Here is a 20,144-nt window from a genome sequence, read left to right on the forward strand (position 1 = left end):
TTCTTGCTTGCTGTTTTTAACAGGTTTCTTCGGTAAAGACTGTGTGGATGCATGCCACCTGAACCCCTGTGAGCATCTGTCCACTTGTGTTCGTAAGCCAAGTTCCTCTCATGGTTATACATGCGAGTGCAGTCCGGACTATTATGGGCAGTACTGCGAAAACAAGTAAGTCACTTATATAGTGATCTGTTAAATAAGCAAAATACCACACTATGCTGTTCACTAGTATTATTGTTATTATAATTATTTTACCATTTTTGACCTCACATGTAAATTAGTTCTGCCCACTGATACATTGAAAACAAAATATATAACACAGTGTAACAAATTTTAGCAACTTTTTAACAAACTTTTAATAGTTCAATTCTTTGGTGCTAATTATTATGGTTATTGTTATATTTATTTTCATGTAGCATCAATTTTTTCGTGTATAATTAGCTCAAGTCAATTTTAAGCATATCATTAATTACGATATATTGGTATATGGCAAATAAACAAAAACTATAAACATTTTCACACATTATAAAAATTATGTTCCAATTTTTACTGTCAAAATATACTAGAAATTTATGTTGCACATGGAAGGTGGGATGAAGCGATGATGGTTGACTACGTCTGGAACTTCGTGAGGACAGTTATAGACATAATAATAATAGTGATTTTCGTATTCAGCATGTTAAACAGCAAAGAAACTGTTAAAATTCAAGCGAAACACAACTTTAAATAGTCTTTGTAATAAAGTATAATTAGTATAGTTATATATCTACCTGTTCACATATTTATCCTATTGTACATACTATTATACCGCCCCGGGCTTTGTGATAGAAGGATATCTGTCTGTTCCATTTGTTTGACACACATATGGGGTTGTTATAGTTTTGCACTGCCTCATCATTTGCCCCATTTCTTACCTTATGTAGCGTGACTTGGAGATACAGTCTTTTGATTTGCAACATTATGGAAATCATTTTCATTTCAATGGTGTTTGTTTGTGACTGTGGGTGTGACCGCCATTGCGTTGGCATCGCTCCATACAGCAAATCAAAGCAACACAATACACCCTGTCGCATGCCCACACAAGCTTCTGAGAAATATGACCTCCCCTTCCATTTTCATATTAAATCTGATAAACCCTAAGATCAGCCATGAATTCCACTTTTCTTGTGCTTCTTTTCTCACTCTTTTGACATGACTGTCCTTCATTAAATTAAGAGACAAACATGCTGTTGGCATCAGATGCTGTTAATAAGCACGATACAGCCACTGCAGTCACTATTTTTAATGTTTCGAAAGAGATAATTTTAGAGAAATTTAGGCGTGTTTCTTGAATGGAATTGTTTAACAGAAATGCATTGGGCAATCAATTGAAATACTGTATGTTTGAAGGCTGTATCAACTGTATTGAAATATTATTTATATAGATATGAATGCTTGGCTGATGCATTAAATGCATTTAGTCCTGCTGTTCTTCATGTTTGTTGGCAATAAATACCATGATCTCTCATTACTTACTATAGAAGACATTCTATAGTGGATTTCTTGGTAATATTGAGAACGCAAAAAACAAATAATCAAACATGTCATGCATTATGATTTGTACCTTTTTACATGTGTAAAAAATGACACATGTAATTAATATTTCATAGCTTGAAGCGTTCATGTTACCTTCTTGCCTAGAAAGTTTCAGGCATAACACTGCTAGACTTAACTAGCAGGTCTAGTTTAGCGAAAATTTAAAGGGTTTGGTTCCAAAATTATAAAAAGCTTGTTTTTTTATTGAGCATTCCAATTAATATTATTCAAACTTGAGTTGGTTTGTTTTGAATTAAGCCATAATAACAAAAATATCAGCTAACTAATACAATAAAACACAATAAAAACATGATAACATCATAATAACATGTAAAAAAATACTGAGTCATCTCATTTTGGAACATATCTTAACTCCAATATGACAGTATAGATTGTTTGTTACTTGCCTCAAATACAACCGATAAGAGTCTTTTATAAATTCTCACCGGTAGCACGTGATCTTTCGTGGGTATTAATATGCATTAAAATCAGAAGTTACAATTGCTTAGTTTAGCAGCATAGGATTTATGGTTTGATCCCGGGGAACACAAATACTAATAAAAGGTATACTGTGACGGGTCTCCTGGTTCTTCCCGCTTTGGCCGGATGGTGGGTGTGGCTAGGAGACTCATCAAGTAAACAATGTCCACCTGGTCTACCCACTATAAAACCGTTTTGTCCTTGTTGGTGTGTTGTTAATCCGTGTATCATTCGTTCTTTTCATATTCAATTGAGATTCCAAAATCGGAAAATTAAAAAACGGTTTGTTATTTCGTTATTCGTTTATAAATGTGATACCAAAAAACAAATAACGGGTCATTTTTCGTACTTTTGATTTAATGCTCAGATCAAAAATAGGAAATGAAATAAAGGGGACACGACAGATTTTGATTTTGAGATTTAATTTGTTCGATTTGGGTAAACCGGAAGTTATCTTCGTGTGTATGTGTTGCACTTGGAAGTTTGCCGCATTTGCAAAAAGTTAAAAGAAGCCTGAAAATCCTCAATCTTGCAGTGATTGACTAAGTAATTGTTTTTGTAATTTCGTATCGACACCATGGCCGTACTGGAATCATATGCTGATTTAATTAAAGACTTATTTGAAACTGTCAAGACACATAAAGAGATGTCAACTACGCTGCAGAAGATGGGTATCCAGCGAAGTTCTGCTACAAAATGCTACAATAAAAATATCTGCTTTTTGGCTAGATGTTAGTCATGAATACTGGGTATAACTCCAATGTAGAACGTCTAACGCACCCTCAAAGAACTCGAGATATGGCACCCCAAATTGTCCAATAACCCAAAAATGCTACAGTAAAACTGTTTTCTTGCATGACGGTAGACATCAAGACAAGGTGTAACCTAGCTGTGGAACTTTTAACGCACCATCAAAGACATACTTGTACAAAAACACAGTTCTGTGTCAAAGTTTACTTAAATATATATACATGTAACTACATAGCAGTAATATAATGTGTGTATAATGCACTGGCTAAGACCAACAAGAGTATAATAAATTGTATAAGAACAATGGATCAGTAAAAAATTAGAATAAGCTTTATTTTCAAATTGTGCACACAAAGACAAGCAACGTGTTGTGGTTTCAGGAGCTCAGAATGAAAAAATACAGTATAGACAAACAAAGGAAATAGAAAAAATAAATATATAGAATAAAAACAGTTAATTATATATATGCAAAGTATAACAAAACGGTGTATACTATGTTTTTTTTACAAATATACACGTAAATTACTCATGCATAAACCGTACTGCATGTTCTGCACCAGAATATTGCACTTTCAAACATGTAGGTACTTTTGGATTCGATTAATATTCATGGTGGACATAGGCTGCCTAAAAAAACTGTTCGATCAAAGTAATATAGAGAATGTTAAGGGGAGTGGGTGATGGAGGTTCCACGTGAAGTTCACGGTCATCTCAAGGGGCATTCAGCAGGTCATGACTTAGACAGCGAGCAGCAGCCCATCCTCTGTGCACTCTCTCTCACACACGCACGCAGGCAGGCAGGCACAGACACACGCCAACAGACACACACACACGCGCGCGCACACAGAAACACACACACAAAAAAGTTTTTATTTTAAAAACGTAAAAGAAGAGAAACGCGAGATGGTCCCTAAGAAGCTAAGCGTGAATAAGAAACTGCGAATAAGAAGCTGGATTCAGCCTCGTCTCATTTCAGAACTTCGCTGGATACCCATCTTCTGCAGCGTAGTTGACATCTCTTTATGTGTCCTGACAGTTTCAAATAAGTCTTTAATTAAATCAGCATATGATTCCAGTGCGGCCAGGGTGTCGATACGAAATTACAAAAAAAATTACTTAGTCAATCACTGCAAGATTGAGGGTTTTCAGGCTTCTTTTAACTGCAACACATACACACACGAAGATAACTTCCGGCTTACCCAAATCGAACAAATTCAATCTCAAAATCAAAATCTGTCGTGTCCCCTTTGTTTCATTTCCCATTTTTGATCTGAGCATTAAATCAAAAGTACGAAAAATGACCCGTTATTTGTTTTTTGGTATCACATTTATAAACGAATAACGAAATAACAAACCGTTTTTTAATTTTCAGATTTTGGAATCTCAATTGAATATGAAAAGAACGAATGATACACGGATTGTTGTTGGCTGGCTCCCGTTTGTTTTGTTTTGATTTACATTTGGTTCTGTCTGACGCATTGAAAGTAGGCAGAATGGTCTTGGATTCTGTTGTTTTCATGTTTTATTTATTATTCTATTTATGTTAATAAACACTTTTCGTTGCTACTATACCAACCCGAGTATTTCCTCCATTCATTTGTCACGGCTTTGAGCCGGTCGTGACAATACCTTGAATGGACTGTAAATCCAGAGCATCTGCAAAATGCATAGGTGTATAAGCAAATTTAGCAAATTTTATATTTAAAACAATGGGTAAAGTACCGTGTACATAGTTCACACATTACAGATAAATGAAGTAGCATTTTGAATAGTTAATAGTCAAACGTCATTCATGATGAAGTTTTATGAAGTCAATTCACGATGTCACTTTATTCATGTCATTTCATAGTTTTCCTATGGCTACTAGATGCTGTTTAACTTTTAAATGTAACTATAGGTTATAATCAATTGTTCGCACAATCAACATATGAGGTTGTGTTTTGATGGAGGAGAGGTTCGTTTACTAACAACAGATTTACTATCCAGATCAGCTGCTTTTTATGATGTATACATTATATATACACAGTCCTATACAAAACTCTTTGCCCACCCAAGTCAATGATGTCTGAACCTATTTGCCTGGGCAGTTGGTCTTCTTGTACCTGTACAAACCTGTTTCTCATTAGTTTCCTTGTCTTGAGCATTTTGCTGTTACTTTTCCCAAAGTGTCTGCCAACCGGCACGTCTAATCTCATTCTTTGGTGTGGCATGACAAATCCTGTCAGTGATTGAAGGAGTTTGTTCTTGGCTGAAGTTTGTTGACAGATCTTTATGATGCACTTAGATTATTAGATCAGTGACCTTCTTGAAAAATGTTATGTCAACATGACATCATAATGGATCTATTTGCTTTCTAAAACACAAGATTATACCTGTTTTTAATGCCCCACCAGTGCATGTCATTACTAAGAAAACAAAATGTACATATGAACTCATGGTGATTCTCACTCAGGGTGGAGAAACCGTGTCCTCGGGGTTGGTGGGGAAGCCCCATGTGTGGCCCCTGCAACTGTGACGTCACCAAGGGCTTCAACTCTGACTGTAACAAGACCACAGGAGAATGTCGCTGCAAGGTGCAATTTTCTTTTTAAACCGAACAAATGAACAGTATAAAATTATTTTACAGTCTAATAAATGTTAAAGCGTCCCTTGGCTATCGTTTCAACGTATTATTTAAATGCAGGACAACTACTATCAACCGAAAGGCAGCGACACCTGCTTCCCTTGTGACTGCTTCCATTTGGGTTCCAACTCCCGAACATGCGACCCAGAGACGGGTAATTGTCCCTGCAAGGCCGGTGTGATTGGGCGACAGTGCAACCGCTGTGACAACCCCTTCTCTGAGGTGACCAGCACTGGCTGTGAGGGTATGTAGGCATTTAAACCTATTTTGAGTTTAAAAACACACTTCCTGTAATGTGCTTATGGATTAATGTGGAAGGCATGTTTTCTGTCTTAACTCTTCAGTTGTGTATGAGGGATGCCCAAAGGCATTTGATGCTGGAATCTGGTGGCCCAGAACCAACTTCGGACGCCCGGTTGCCATGAATTGCCCCAAGGGAACTATTGGTGAGTGTTGCCGTTCTTGGTACTATGTATCTCTATATTGTTTAGAGGAGATAACTGAGATATTAAAGAAATTGTATCTGTTGTTTTTCTTATGGAAATCTTTTATCAGTAAAGAGTTAAAAATAAGATCGAATATACGATTTTGTTTTCGAAGACACAAACATTTTTTTTACTTTTTTAGCATTTTAGTTAGCATACAGGTAGCTAGCTGCTACTGTTTGGCATTTATTTAGTTACTGAGGTGAAATCATAGGCTGAGTCTTGTGCAGATGCCAGTGTTATTCTTTCACATGGCATTACCTTACCCCATTGAGATTAAGCAGAAGTACTCTCATTGGCAGAGCTTTAAAGTCAGCTCTTTCCATTGGTCAGGTAAACAAATGTTAGTGAGGCCTTGTCTCCAGAGAGACGTATTGTAGGGCTTGGCTTGGCAGCGATTGTAGAAAGATACATTGAACCTGTGTTGTTAAATGACTTGAGAAAAAAAAGTTGTGGGAGGATCTCTCTCTCACTTTAAATCTGTCCTTTCAGTATAAGTTATGCTATAAATATATGTATATTTTATTTTCAATTTTTAATTTTTTAGGCACTGCCGTCAGACACTGCAGTGATGAGAAAGGCTGGTTGCCCCCTGAACTCTTCAACTGCACCACCATGACCTTTGCTCAACTCAAAAAAATGGTATATATCATTTTTAAGTAACATTATTAATAAGGGATATTTAAAGAAGTTACATAATAAAAAAATATATTTCATTACTATTTTATTATGTACTGAATTAAGTATTATATTGTGGTGTGTTATTGAATTGTTGAATTGACTTAGAAAGACCTCTTGTTCTTTACTCCACAGAATGAGGAGCTGCACCATAATGAATCATTGATGGATGGGCAGAAATCGAACGACATTGCTCACATGTTACAGAATGCCACCGATCAAACCAGTAACTTCTATGGTAATGACGTTAAAACCACCTACCAGCTCATTTCCAGGATTCTGAGATTTGAAAGCAAGCAACAGGGCTTTAATCTGGCGGCCATGCGTGACGCCAAATTCAATGAGGTGGGTTGTGATCTTTTATTTGTACCTTTACTTACTAGTGTTTTCTTCACCCCTTATGTATATTGTGCTTCTTGATGAGTAGAGCTTATTATTTAATATAATTTTTCTAACAATTAGAAATAAGATTGCCCTGGCAAAGTTAAAAGGGGGTCTTTTGAGTTTCATCAAACCTGAGTTGTACCCAGGCACAAGAAAAAAATATTATTATTATAAAAATATTATATATTATTATATAGACATGGAGATGGGATTTTTTCAACTGGGTCAGTAGCAACTATTCATAATACCCTAGAAACCACCTGAAAATGGACTAGAAACCAAAAATGACTCCAAGGCAACCATATAGCTATACCCTAGCAACCGCATATCAGACCATAGTATTGTTTTGTACACAAAAGCACCACTTGCATTTTCTTACAAAACAGATAAAAAATGTTTTTATTAATGTTTGTAGCTATAGCAACAGTTGGATGTTGGGCTTCCCAAAATTGTGAGCCCCGAGGTTTAGCGGATTACTGTATATAACGCAGCATAAAGCAGCTGACGTCATAAGAACAAAAACGCCCACATTAAAACACATTTGGCAACATGAACATACTTATCATGATATAAGGCTTTAGGATAAGGATCCGTTTTAAGAACTCATTCATTATGTCTGATCTTGGCCGGAATTCAGTATTTTAATAGATCTTAAATCTCTAGAACATCTGTGTCTGAAGTAGTGAAATATGCGCCTGGATGTTACAGAACATTGTAAAGGCTGGCAGTGCGATCCTGGATGCCAGTAATAGAGATCATTGGGATCAGATACAAAGAACAGATGGCGGCACGGCACAACTGCTGAGAAACTTTGAGGACTACGCCAACACTGTAGCCCAAAACATGAGGAAGACCTACCTGAAACCTTTCATAATTGTCACAGAGAACATGGGTGAGTTACTGGATATTCGTTATTTTTTTATTTTATTACTTTGCTTATTGTCTGCAGCAAAATGTTGAATGCTCCCTCATTTGTAAACATATAAGGATCCTATCTGTTAAATTAATAAATGTAAATATTAATATAATGTACATAATGTAATATATATATACAGTATACCTTTTATATGTATATATATTATATTTTATTTGTACTATATTACTACATATAATTTTTAATTTATATGAATTAAATGTATATATTTACGAATATGTTTTTACAATAAGAATATATCTGATTCTTTTTCAGTTTTTGCGTTGGATTACTTGGATGCGACATATCCGGATGAGTCAAAAATTCCTAGTTTTCAGAGGACTGACCTGGAGTGTCCCAAAGACCTGAAGTCATCTGTTCTCTTCCCAGAATTCAACTTCAAATTCTCAGAGAATAAAGGTATAACATTAAAGTAAAACTAAATTACAGCTTCATTAATCAAATAAACTGATGTAAACATTTGTGAGCTGTAATACACACCAGATTCAAGAACTGGAGGTGGAACATGCAGAATAATGTGTTTTATATATACTGCTCAAATTGTATACTTTGCTCTTTTACTAATGATTTACTTTCTTGATATTTGTTTTTTCTTTTTTGTGAAATGGGTAGTAGAGTAGGTGATAACCCAACCTTTGTTACTGTGTTACTGTGTCAGAATTATGTGAACTACCATCAAAAATATTCTAAATGACCTGTCCTTATGTGCTAGTTTCTCCTACAGATGATCCAGAAGCTCAGACCAATCCTGATGAAGAGCACAGTCATGTTGTGAGGAAGAGGTTTGCTGAGAGTGTTCCGCCATTTCCTGTGGCTGCAGTCATCATCCACAGAGCACTTGGTCACCTTTTACCAGAACGCTACGACCCTGACCGCCGCAGTCTCAGGTACGAAATATTGTCCAAATATTTAGTTTGGGTGGGTTCTGTATTCATGTCACATCAGATACTAAGCACAGAACACCGTTGTAATAAACAGAAAATCTATGCTAGATGTCATATTTGCGTTTTATGCCCACAGGCTGCCGAACCGTCCAGTCATTAACACACCCATCGTGAGCACAACTGTGTACAGTGAAGGTAAGCCGTTACACATGCCTCTGGAACAACCAATTACGCTGGACTACAACCTACTTGAGACAGAGGAGAGATCCAAACCTGTGTGTGTGTTCTGGAACCACTCCTTCAAGTGAGTCCCATCACCTTCATAAACACAACTCTATACCTGTATATGGACCACTTCGGAAATGTAAACAACGCTGGTCCAGAACTTCCTGTTTCAGTTTTCTAACACTACACAAATGTTTGAACAAAATATAATCTACAGAACATTTGTACCTGAATCGAAATGTTAACAAATGTCTTGGAGATTTAATTATGTATGTTAGAATCAAAATAATAAATAAATATGAAGTCGGAAGTGCTTCTGGATCAGTGTTTACATCTTGCGAAGAGGTCTATAGATGAAATTTAGATGCCCTGCATTAATTTGAATGTTAATGACAGTAATAAAATATGAGTAATTTGAGTAATGAGTAAAATATGATTTTATGAGTAATAAAATAATGTATGTTGGGCACATAAAGTAAACTGCAGGGCAGTCAAGCTCGCATTTCTAAAAAGCTTCTGTAACCAAATATTACATATTATTATCATTTAAGTTATTTACAAAATCATGTTATTTACTGTGATTTGTCTATTTCTATCAGTGTCGGAGGGACAGGCGGATGGTCATCCAAAGGCTGTGACCTCATCTTCAGAAACCACACCCACATCAGCTGCCAGTGCAACCACATGACAAGCTTTGCCGTTCTTATGGATATCTCTAAGAGAGAGGTACTGTTCTTCAGTTAACTTAGTGAACATAGGCAGCTGTGTGCTAAGGATGCTTTCCAACTGACATGGAACCTCAAACATCTTGGCAGCAACACAAAATATTCTCTGCACATTTGTGGGTTAACATTCCTGCAACAACAATCCTGTCGAAACATTAAAGTTCTAACCCAATCCCTAACCATTACCATAATTTACCATAATGTGATAGATCCTAGCACAGCCCTTATAGGTCTTAAATTAGCATTAAACCTAAAATTACCTTTTAGGAAAATTGTTCAAGGACCAGGAGGAATATTGACCCACACATGAGACGACTGAATTACTTCCAGAGAAATATTATGAAAAACTTAAAATACATATTAATCTAATAAGAAAATACATAGCACACACAAATTTTGTGTGAAAATGTTCACTTTTAACTACACTTTATGACACAAATATCTCTTGCCGCTATCACCATCTTGGTGAGATTGTCAGTGTGCATTTTGGAATTGTCTTCTCCATAAAGAGTAAATGTGTTTACGTTGCCATCATCTGTTTAAAACAGCAGTTTCATTTTTTGTGTATTTTCTTGTTTTTCTGTGTCTGGTATTGTTCTCATTTTAATGGACCCTCTCTTTCTCCCAGCATGGTGATGTTCTTCCTTTGAAGATTGTCACATACACCACAGTCTCCGCCTCTCTCCTGGCTCTTCTACTCACCTTCATCCTACTGGCCATTCTGCATAAACTAAGATCAAATCTCCTCAGCATCCACAAGAACCTGGTGGCCGCCTTGTTCTTTTCTGAGCTTGTCTTCCTCATCGGAATCAACCAGACGGAAAACCCGGTGAGGAACTTAAAATATTACCACGTTAAAGGAAATCTTAAAACAAAAGAACAACTCTGTAGACCACACAAAACTGGATTTATGGGTCTAATCTTTTCTCAGGTTAAATCACAAGTCGATGTTTATAAAGATCTCACATGTGGTTTTGTGTCATCTCTCATTAAAGCCTCATTGAGCTTTCCCTTTTCCCAATTTCCCCAATTTAGATTTCTGTTCTCAAATTCCACTAATTGGTTTAAGTCTTTAATTAATAGCTTGATATACCAGTGGGTTATGCAGCTTTGAGGTTACAACTTTGGTTTTGCATGATTCACCACCAGAGGAGATTGAGAAAAGCAATTCCAGCATTATGGATGTGACATATAAACACTCCAAGAATTTGTTTGTTACCAATATATTAAACCACCTGTTTATATTTTACTAAACCCTTGAGACTGAGACTGCGTACTTAGAAGAATTTCTTTGAATTAAACTGTACAAACCAGATGCAATATTACCTAACAAATGGAGAAAGGATGGGCCTTTAAAGAACATAAAATATTTACTTTATTTTATACTAAGGTTATGGATGTGACAAGCCCGAAAATGGCACTTTCAGAATATGGAAAATCATGTGCAAAAATGATTTAAAACATGTTAAGAGAGACCTCATATTTAAACCTTCAAGTCTGTGCTATTAATATAGTAAAATCCTTCAGGAAAAACTTTTGGTAACACTATCCTTGAAGCATGTATGTATAATGCATTATAAAGAGTTATAAAAGGGTAAAATGCATTATAATTCTTCATAATGTGTGTTGTAATGCATTATATGTTGTTGTAAAGAATTATAACCAATTTAAAATGTATAGTGAAACAATGAATTGCTGAGTGTTATAATGTATTAACTGTAATAACAATTATTTATAAGACATTACAATGCATTAAAAGGTGCATTACAATGCTTTAAAACTACTTTTATGATGCTCTATACATTCATGATTCAAGGAAAGTGTTACCAAACTTTTTTTTATAATAAGAATGGAATTGGCCAGTAGAGGATCGCTGTTTCAGTGGAGAGAGAAAAAAATCCATTTTACAAGTTGTTTTCTGCTTGATACTAACAATGTGTTTCTTTCTTTAGTTTGTGTGTACGGTAATAGCCATACTACTGCACTACTTCTACATGTGCACATTTGCCTGGACATTTGTGGAGGGTTTGCACATATACCGTATGCTCACTGAGGTCAGGAACATCAACCACGGTCACATGCGCTTCTACTACGCAATAGGCTGGGGGATTCCTGCCATTATTACAGGTTAGACACACACACTCTCTTTCTATTTTATCCACAGTTTCATCACAGTCACACACCTACAGTTTTAAATGAAGTTGAAGTTCACATACACAGCACCAGCAATAAACCATTGTAGTGGACTGTAAAGCACACACACCACATACACACCCATGATCTCGTGCTTGGGCTCGCCCCTCCTTTAATTGGTGTGTGTGTGTGATCCCTGTGGGAAAGAGACAGAATGCCGGTGTCTTCATATTACTCTCTCCCTGTCTCTCTCTCTCTTTCTATCTCTTCCTCTCTTTTCCTTTTCTTTTTTTCTCTGTAATGGCTCTGTTCTCCATAATGGGTGTCACATTCTTTACTGGCACATGCTCAAAGTAGCGAAAAAGCCCCTAACATACACATAATAGAGGTTGACCCAAACTCATCTCCTCTCCATTTAACCTCAGAGACCATATAGAACACCCTTTGCATCCATTAGACAACCCTAGAAAACATGTAAACATGCCTTTTTGATCACCCTCATTACCTATCTAGTAACTACAAGGTGACACAATAACAAAAACCCTAGTAACCCCCTGAGGTGAAAATCAAGTTTTAATGTTGTTAATGTGTTAAACTATTTTTTTTTAAAAAGCTTTAAGATAAACATTTGCTGAGAATTTACTCCATAAAACAGCAGTTTACCAAAGACAGTTAAAAAAATGCAGTTTAAAACTGCCTCTGTTTGTGACATCATAACGCTGTAACCAATCATGTTAATAGAGTCATAGATATGGAAGGATGGCGCATAGACTCAGCACTGAAACGATCGCTGCTGTTTTAGTTTTGCTTCTGCAACATGAGTATGCGCTGCTCACACTGTTCCAAACTCCTGCGATTTAATGGAGGCGAGAACTAATTTGCATAATAATGAATCTCGTAAACTAATTGAAGCAAGTGTGTGGAGTTACATTCAAGTCATTTTAAGGAAGAAATTATTATCACAGAACAAAACTTTTACATATGTAATTTTAATGCTTAAATATGTGTTTTAAATGATACAATTATTGAATGCTCGGGGACTTTAAAACAGTAGAAGAATTTTACAAAGCACTCACATGTTCTTTAATCCATGTTGATGTTTGTGTTGTCAGGTCTGGCCGTGGGACTGGATCCTCAGGGTTACGGGAACCCCGATTTCTGTTGGCTGTCTGTCCACGACACCATTATTTGGAGCTTCGCTGGACCCATCGCTGTAGTTGTGCTGGTGAGTCGATACATCTGAAACCTTTTCAGTAGTTTAATTTCAGTTTCATGGCTTAATGGACTTTACATTTCTCATTCACAGGTTAACATTGTTATCTTTGTGCTGGCTGCAAAGGCGTCGTGTGGCCGCAGACAGCGTTCTTATGAGAAGTCTGGAGTTATGTAAGACACTTTATCCTGTCCTTATCTCTAGTATCATTTACTGTCTAATATGAGTGGTTTTTAGTTAAAATCTCATTATTTAATATTTTTTTTATTGTGTGTTCACCAGTCCTGCACTTCGAATGGCCTTCCTGCTGCTGTTGCTCATTAGCGCCACCTGGCTGCTGGGTTTAATAGCTGTTAACAATGATCTTATGTTGTTCCACTACCTGTTTGCTATCTTCAGCTGTCTGCAGGTAACACTTCTTCTATTCATAACTTCATGTTCTTCAAAATAAACTTTAAACAACATGCTATTATGATTTGCTGTTGTCATTTAGAATATTTTTTCTTTTTTGCCTGGCGAAAAGAGAGAACTTGAACAATTCCAATGGTTGCAATAAAGGAGGTCGTGAAGAAATATTTATATATTTTTTTTGTTGACCCATTATAGAAGTCAACCAGAGCAACCACATACCCATTTAAGAAATTTTAAAAATATCCTCCCGTGTATAGATCATTAATATACATTAAACAATAAGAAACAGTGAAAACAAAGATATAATAATCAAATGAACAGAAAACCTGATGTCAAATTTATGTCAACATTTATCTTTTCAGGGTATATTCTTCTTCTTCTTCTACATTGTGTTTAGTAAAGAAGTGAGAAAGAATCTAAAGAACGTTTTCACCGGGAAGAAACCATTACCGGATGAGTCCAATACTACACGCACCACCCTGCTCACGGTAAATTTCTACAGCACGAAACAAACAGATTTCATAATATTTATAAATCAAGTTCCATCCACAGGTCTGGAAACCATGGTTTTGATCAGTAAACGTGATTTCAATGAATTAATTTCATGCAATTTAGTTTGAGAGGAAGACCTTTGCCGTAATGTGGCCCTGAGTATGATCAACAGTAACGTGCTCTGACATGCTTTTTTGTTTTTAGCGTACGCTGAACTGTAATAACACATACGAGGATGGGGTGCTGTTCCGTTCGGCCATCGGCGAGTCCACTGCATCGCTAGAGAGCACAGTCAGGTCAGCCAAGAGCCATAGCAGCTACATTGCTTACATGCAGAGGTAACACGCTACTGCAGGGGAACAGCGCTTTACTCTTGTTTCTCACCTCTCACAATCTCACTTGAACTTTCTTAATCTTCTTTGCTTTAGTTTTTATGAGTATTTAAATGCATGCGCAAAGGTGCATGGCTTATGCTTGGCAATGTTACTGCACCATATACAGTATGCAAACTTATACCACATGGACATGGAAACATCACATGTGTGTGTTTGTCCAAGTGTATACAAAAAATAATTATTGACACAGGATGTTGTTAATGTTATAATATATGTGTTTTTTTTAGCACTATAGTGACAACTATTTTTGCATTATGAAATCTTCATTAAAATATTAATTAAAACAGCCTGTTCTATATAACTGATTTGGAGAAATGCAATCACACTTTCTTTTGTCTACTCTCATATTTAAACCAGAATACTCTCAAATTTAAAGTCTGGTCTTATCTTTTATGTATTTTCTTCAACTTATCTTCAATTTATTATACATTTACAGAGATGAATTAGGTCAGAAGGCTGGTGTTTCTTCTGGAAATGCTAAAGCCGGACACACTGACATGGATGGCTCGCTCTTCCATAACGGAACTAAAGCAGATGGTAAGAATATTCTGTCAGCCCTGATATTTACTTTCTGTTTAAGAAGAAATTCAGCTTTTTTGGATTTTATGAACAAATTCAAATGTAAAGCGTCATTAACTTTTAACTGTGTGTTTGCTCGTCCTATTACACATTATTTATATTATAAGAATGATATGCAAATAATCCAGAGGTGTTATGTAATTTGTAAATGGTTGTTGAGATATTGACAAAAGGTTTTTTGTTTTCAGACTCTGATTCAGACAGTGAGCTATCCGTGGACGAACACAGCAGCTCGTACGCATCCTCTCATTCGTCTGACAGTGAAGATGAAGATATTGAAATGAAACCAAAATGGAATAATGAGAGACAGCCACTACACAGCACTCCAAAAGGTACGAGACAAATTTATTTATTTCTAATAATATTCAGGTTAAATATGTCACAAATTGAATGTATTGATACTAGAAGCTTCGTCTCACAACCCTATCAAAAATAGAACATATACTGTATACTGTACTTATAGAAATGTCAAACTTTTAAAATTGGTAGCTGGTGTAAAATGCTCCGTTTTTTGTCTCAGTGGACACTGTATCCAATCACGTGAAGCCTTACTGGCCATCTGAAGCCGTGACAGCCAGTGACAGTGAAGATCCAGGAGGGGCAGAGAAACTAAGGGTGGAAACTAAAGTCAACGTGGAACTCCATCAGGAGAATAAACTCAATCACATTGGAGAGACGGCCCAGGATAAAGAACACCAAACATCATCAATACAACCCAACAGCAACCATCAGCCTGAACAGAGAAAGGGTGAGAGCTTAAAATAGAAATGCTTTTAAATTCATTCATGTCAGCTAGTCTTCCTGTTAGTATTTTTCAAGAGCATATGAAAAGGGCATAGTTATGAATCTCTTTTGACGATATAAATCCATGAAAAAATAAACATAAATATAACAACAATGTTGTCAAATTATAAACCTTATAACATTATATGTTATAATATTTTAAACTGTTTAAAGATTGATGTGACATATTTTAAATACAATGGTTTAATAACAATTCTCTAGATATGTGTGACTTTTTTGTATTTTTCTAATTTTATATTTTTTCTAATATTTTTTCTGTTTTTAAAGCATTTTAACACTAAATGCTTATTCTTTTCAGTAAAAGTAATGTACTAATGTAGTAAAGCTTTTGCTGTAAAAAGAGCTTCATCGAAAATTGACCAGTAAAATAGGATGTTAAGGATAGGATATCAATCAGGAATGAAATACATTTTATAGATAATAACATTGTTTACACAGTAAAAGAGATGATAAAAAGTTTTTCAGGGGCAATTTTATTGTTTATATTAGAACAACACGCACTGATGAATTCTAGAATTTATTACTTGTTGCCTTGATGTTACACATTCTAATGTGTTTATATTCTCTCTCTTCACAGGTATTCTGAAGAACAAGATCAGATATCCTCCCCCACTTACAGACAAAAACATGAAAAACAAACTGAGAGAGAAGCTGTCAGACTACAATCCCCCCACCATATCCTCCAGAGCGCCCTCTATAACCTCTAATGATGGGGGCAACAACATCCTGATCAAACCCCCTCATCGGCCACCTGTCCCTCCAAGAGAGAATCAGAACGGCATGGCCATGAATTTGAGATCAGGGACTGTCAATGGCGGCAACCAGTCAGACTCTGAGTAAGACTTCTTTGCACACTCCTCCCCAACTTACCCAGATCTGCTCTTTTCCTTCTGTTATTGTGTGTCGAGACTAAGTTAAATCTCATCAGTAAGCGATTGTGCAACGTGGCAGGGTTGTACCAAATATAGTCCATGTCAATGCTAGTAAAATTGTACAACTCTTGATATAAATTTGAAATTGCACTGCTTTTATTTAAAACATTATAGCAGCATTTCTCTATTATACTGTATGAAATTTAAGTCTTTAAGATAAAACGTATTCGAGATAAAATAAGTAAAGAAGATAAATTAAACAGCAAAGAAACAAAAGAAATGTTCTAGGTTCAAAGTGACTTTTAACACAAAATGTCTTTTAAACATGCCACCAGATACCCTAAACAATGCAATTTGTATGTGACTGTTGAAATTTGAACCCTATAAATAATTGACGTATTTGGTAAAGAAACAGCTTACACAAGCCTTACAGACTAGCTTATATACTCACTAGCCACCTCAATAGAAAGTATTTAAAATGTGTGTTCTTTCTGCTCATCCGAGAGATTTGTATTATTTAGAAGATTTTGTAAAAAGTGCACGATGTCAATTATAGTTCTTTATGAGATTAAAAAATAATGATTATTTCTTTCACACTTTTCATATTTTTGCATTGTTGCAAAGCAACTGTACCGAAAAGACAATGTAACAGACAATAAACATAGTTATATAGATAGATATAGGGAAAATAAAAAAACAGATACATATTTGAACCGTGGTGATAGCACAGCGATATAAAATAGAGTTGGTACCATCGATACTCTAGAAAGACTGGTAGTGTTACAGATTTTAATTTTAATATCTACTTAAAGGTCCAGTTTGACATTTCTTGGAGGATCTATTGACATAAATGCAGTATAATAAACATAACTATGTCTTCAGAGGTGTATAAAGAGCTTACTTAATGAAGCTTTATGTTTTTATTAACATAGAATGAGCTATTTCTATAAACATACACCGCGGGTCCCCTTGCATATAATTCGCCATGGTCTGTCAGCCGTCGCAGTGTTTCAAACGGGAGGGATGGAGTGAGCGGATGGTTGCGATTCGCAACCTTGCCGCTAGATTTAACTAAGTTCTCGACAACCTGAGTCCTCTTATTCTGTGTCTCTACTCAGGCATGTGTTCAGAACCCAAATCTTCTTTACACCTGCTGTTTATGTGGCATGTAAACTATAACTATACCTGCCTGTACACCCTCCTAACCCGCATGTATCCTCCTTCCCATACTCTCCCTTTCTGCTCACTACAGAGGCAGTAACGAAACATCAATCTGACCCAGCAGGAACCCTGAGGAACTTTTGCCCTCATGAGGGGAGAATTTGAGTCCCTGGCAGCGAGAGAGACGCAAAACAAAGAAGGTTCACGTGGAGGACCTCCCGATAGGCACATATCGCTCTCCAGCGTGTGCCTGGGATCCATGCCCTGTTGGAGGACAGTATTACTACAGATGTCTGCCTTAAATTTAAGAAAAGATAAAGGGAATGTATGTATGTAAATACAAAAGAGGGGTAAGCAAGAATAGATGGAAAATGTGCCAAACCACTTGATGTGGTACTACCCTCAGAATGGCGATCGAATAGTGCTTATTCTGAGTGATAGGTGGATTTGAAGAGACACATATGAATTAAAATGTGATTTTTAGGTTTTACCACTAGTGCTTTCTTCAAGTGCTCTCATGCACAAAATCACACAAGGCTGGAACTGTGTAGACGCATTTTCTGTTTAGGAAATGGAAATCACGGAAGGCTGTTATTGTCACTAAGTGCCCTGGTCACACCGTCCGAATGGTCTTTGAATACCTTCCTCATGTAATTATTTTGTAGATATATTTTTTTAAATTGTAATATTTTGTATGTGAATTTTAAGACACTTTGTATATTGAAATGAGCAATTTTAATGACGTTTATTTCGAGACCTTTTTTCTGATGTGATTGCATCCAAATCGTTTTGTATTTGATTTGTATTGTTTGGTCGCTATGGTGCTGCAGTCCCCAATACACTTATTTTAAAGACTAAATACCCATTAAAAACAAGACAACACTGCAGAACTTCATCAGTTTGTCTGGTTGGTGGTGATTGTAACAATAATGTTTGAACTGTGAAGACCTGTGGTGGCCCTTATACTCAAATTTTAAAAGGAATCTGGATTATTTTGTAATTATGACAGTCTATGATACGTATTCCAAAGAAGCAGATGTTATAGTTTCCCACAAGAAAAACACTGGATTTTGAAATGTAAAGCTGTATTTATTTTTATGTTTTGAGACACTGGAAAAAATTAAGTTGTAAAAATAAAAGGTCAATGAATTTGTAAGATTCTTGTACAAACTTTTATCTGTTTTCCTATAACAAGCACATATTTTAGATCTTATTTTATTTTAGTTACACCACACTTAATTTTAGTTTCACCAAAATAGATTTTTTTAAAACATAAATATTTTTTGTTGTCACACATTTTTTTCTTGCACAAACATATTTTTGAGGAAGAAAATCCTGCTGATTTACCACTTTGGTGCTGTCAAGAAAGCAGAACACGGAGACAAAGGCTTTCAGAACCTTCATGGTCTTTATCTGAAAAGAGAACAGAATGTATTTGCATTCCTTGTAAACACATGCTACAGAAAACACATTTAATTCTGATCGGTAACAAATATGATGTGAGAAACGGCAGTGGCCGACAGTGGCCTCTCTGGCCTACAGTCGAATCAAAAGATCTTCCAATAAACACAATACAATTCAAATGTTCAATGCCAAGCAAACCCACACAAAATGAATACATTGTTTTATTTCAGCAATGCTCTCAACTTAAAAAATTAATATGTGAGGCAGACTAGACACTGACGATCACGCAGAGATTGAAGTGAGCAAAGGAGAAATCAGGGGTAGAAAACTTCATCAGATAAATCCAAGCAGAACAAATGTGATGTTAAAAAAATATGCAATAGAACAGCTCAGCAAGTAACTTTCAATTTTATATTTTGTCCACAAAGGCAAAGGTTCCATCGTTTAGCATTTGGGTGAGATTCCAGAATGTCATGTGCACATGTTTAGTTAAATTTAGTTGTTGCAAATATAATAGGGAACAGGTTAGAAAAAGCTGAGATTCAGATATTCATTATTCTGCTTTATACACCTCAAGACAAAAATGCTTATGTTATTTAATTTACCCTAGAAGTTGTTAGTTGTTCAGATATGGGACTTGTTACCGTGACCGTTGTTTAAACAGCTATAAAGCCATTAAGATAATGGACTAAATCACATTTATTTTCACATTAAACACCATCTGTTAAATAGCCATTTTCACGAATAATAGTGCTTATAGTGAGTACCAGTACAATTAATATAGATTTTAATTGACAGTATATTTATGTAAACAAACGTTTTCCTAACTTTTATATAAATTATGAGAAACTTAGTATAAAAAGCATTCCTAAGAAATTATAGTCAAATAAAGATAAAGGCCCCAACCTCTTTCTGGTTTCACCCAAGATATAATAGTATC

At 35.8% G+C, this 20,144-nt stretch overlaps 1 protein-coding gene across 6 annotated transcripts in view; it reads left to right on the plus strand.

Annotated features, from left to right (window-relative positions):
* The window catches only part of celsr1a (cadherin EGF LAG seven-pass G-type receptor 1a), a 78,866-nt gene extending 59,916 nt beyond the window's left edge, over positions 1-18,950 (plus strand). For 2 of the 6 annotated variants that reach the window (XM_056747904.1, XM_056747907.1), the window contains 23 exons: positions 24-165; positions 5,255-5,375; positions 5,486-5,669; positions 5,770-5,871; positions 6,458-6,552; positions 6,724-6,933; positions 7,681-7,864; positions 8,162-8,305; positions 8,619-8,793; positions 8,927-9,094; positions 9,615-9,741; positions 10,369-10,569; positions 11,693-11,867; positions 12,986-13,098; positions 13,180-13,259; positions 13,369-13,495; positions 13,860-13,985; positions 14,194-14,327; positions 14,821-14,921; positions 15,152-15,295; positions 15,484-15,711; positions 16,345-16,603; positions 17,892-18,950. In XM_056747904.1, coding sequence (XP_056603882.1) covers positions 24-165; positions 5,255-5,375; positions 5,486-5,669; positions 5,770-5,871; positions 6,458-6,552; positions 6,724-6,933; positions 7,681-7,864; positions 8,162-8,305; positions 8,619-8,793; positions 8,927-9,094; positions 9,615-9,741; positions 10,369-10,569; positions 11,693-11,867; positions 12,986-13,098; positions 13,180-13,259; positions 13,369-13,495; positions 13,860-13,985; positions 14,194-14,327; positions 14,821-14,921; positions 15,152-15,295; positions 15,484-15,711; positions 16,345-16,603; positions 17,892-17,916 — 3,365 coding nt within the window. In that variant the 3' untranslated portion in view covers positions 17,917-18,950. The remainder of the gene's footprint in view (positions 1-23; positions 166-5,254; positions 5,376-5,485; positions 5,670-5,769; positions 5,872-6,457; positions 6,553-6,723; positions 6,934-7,680; positions 7,865-8,161; positions 8,306-8,618; positions 8,794-8,926; positions 9,095-9,614; positions 9,742-10,368; positions 10,570-11,692; positions 11,868-12,985; positions 13,099-13,179; positions 13,260-13,368; positions 13,496-13,859; positions 13,986-14,193; positions 14,328-14,820; positions 14,922-15,151; positions 15,296-15,483; positions 15,712-16,344; positions 16,604-17,891) is intronic. The other 4 variants (XM_056747902.1, XM_056747906.1, XM_056747903.1 and 1 more) reach the window with 3 other exon arrangements.
* Positions 18,951-20,144: the final 1,194 nt, after the last annotated feature.

Source organism: Triplophysa dalaica, chromosome 5 (genome assembly GCF_015846415.1).
Source record: "Triplophysa dalaica isolate WHDGS20190420 chromosome 5, ASM1584641v1, whole genome shotgun sequence".
NCBI lineage: Eukaryota > Metazoa > Chordata > Actinopteri > Cypriniformes > Nemacheilidae > Triplophysa > Triplophysa dalaica.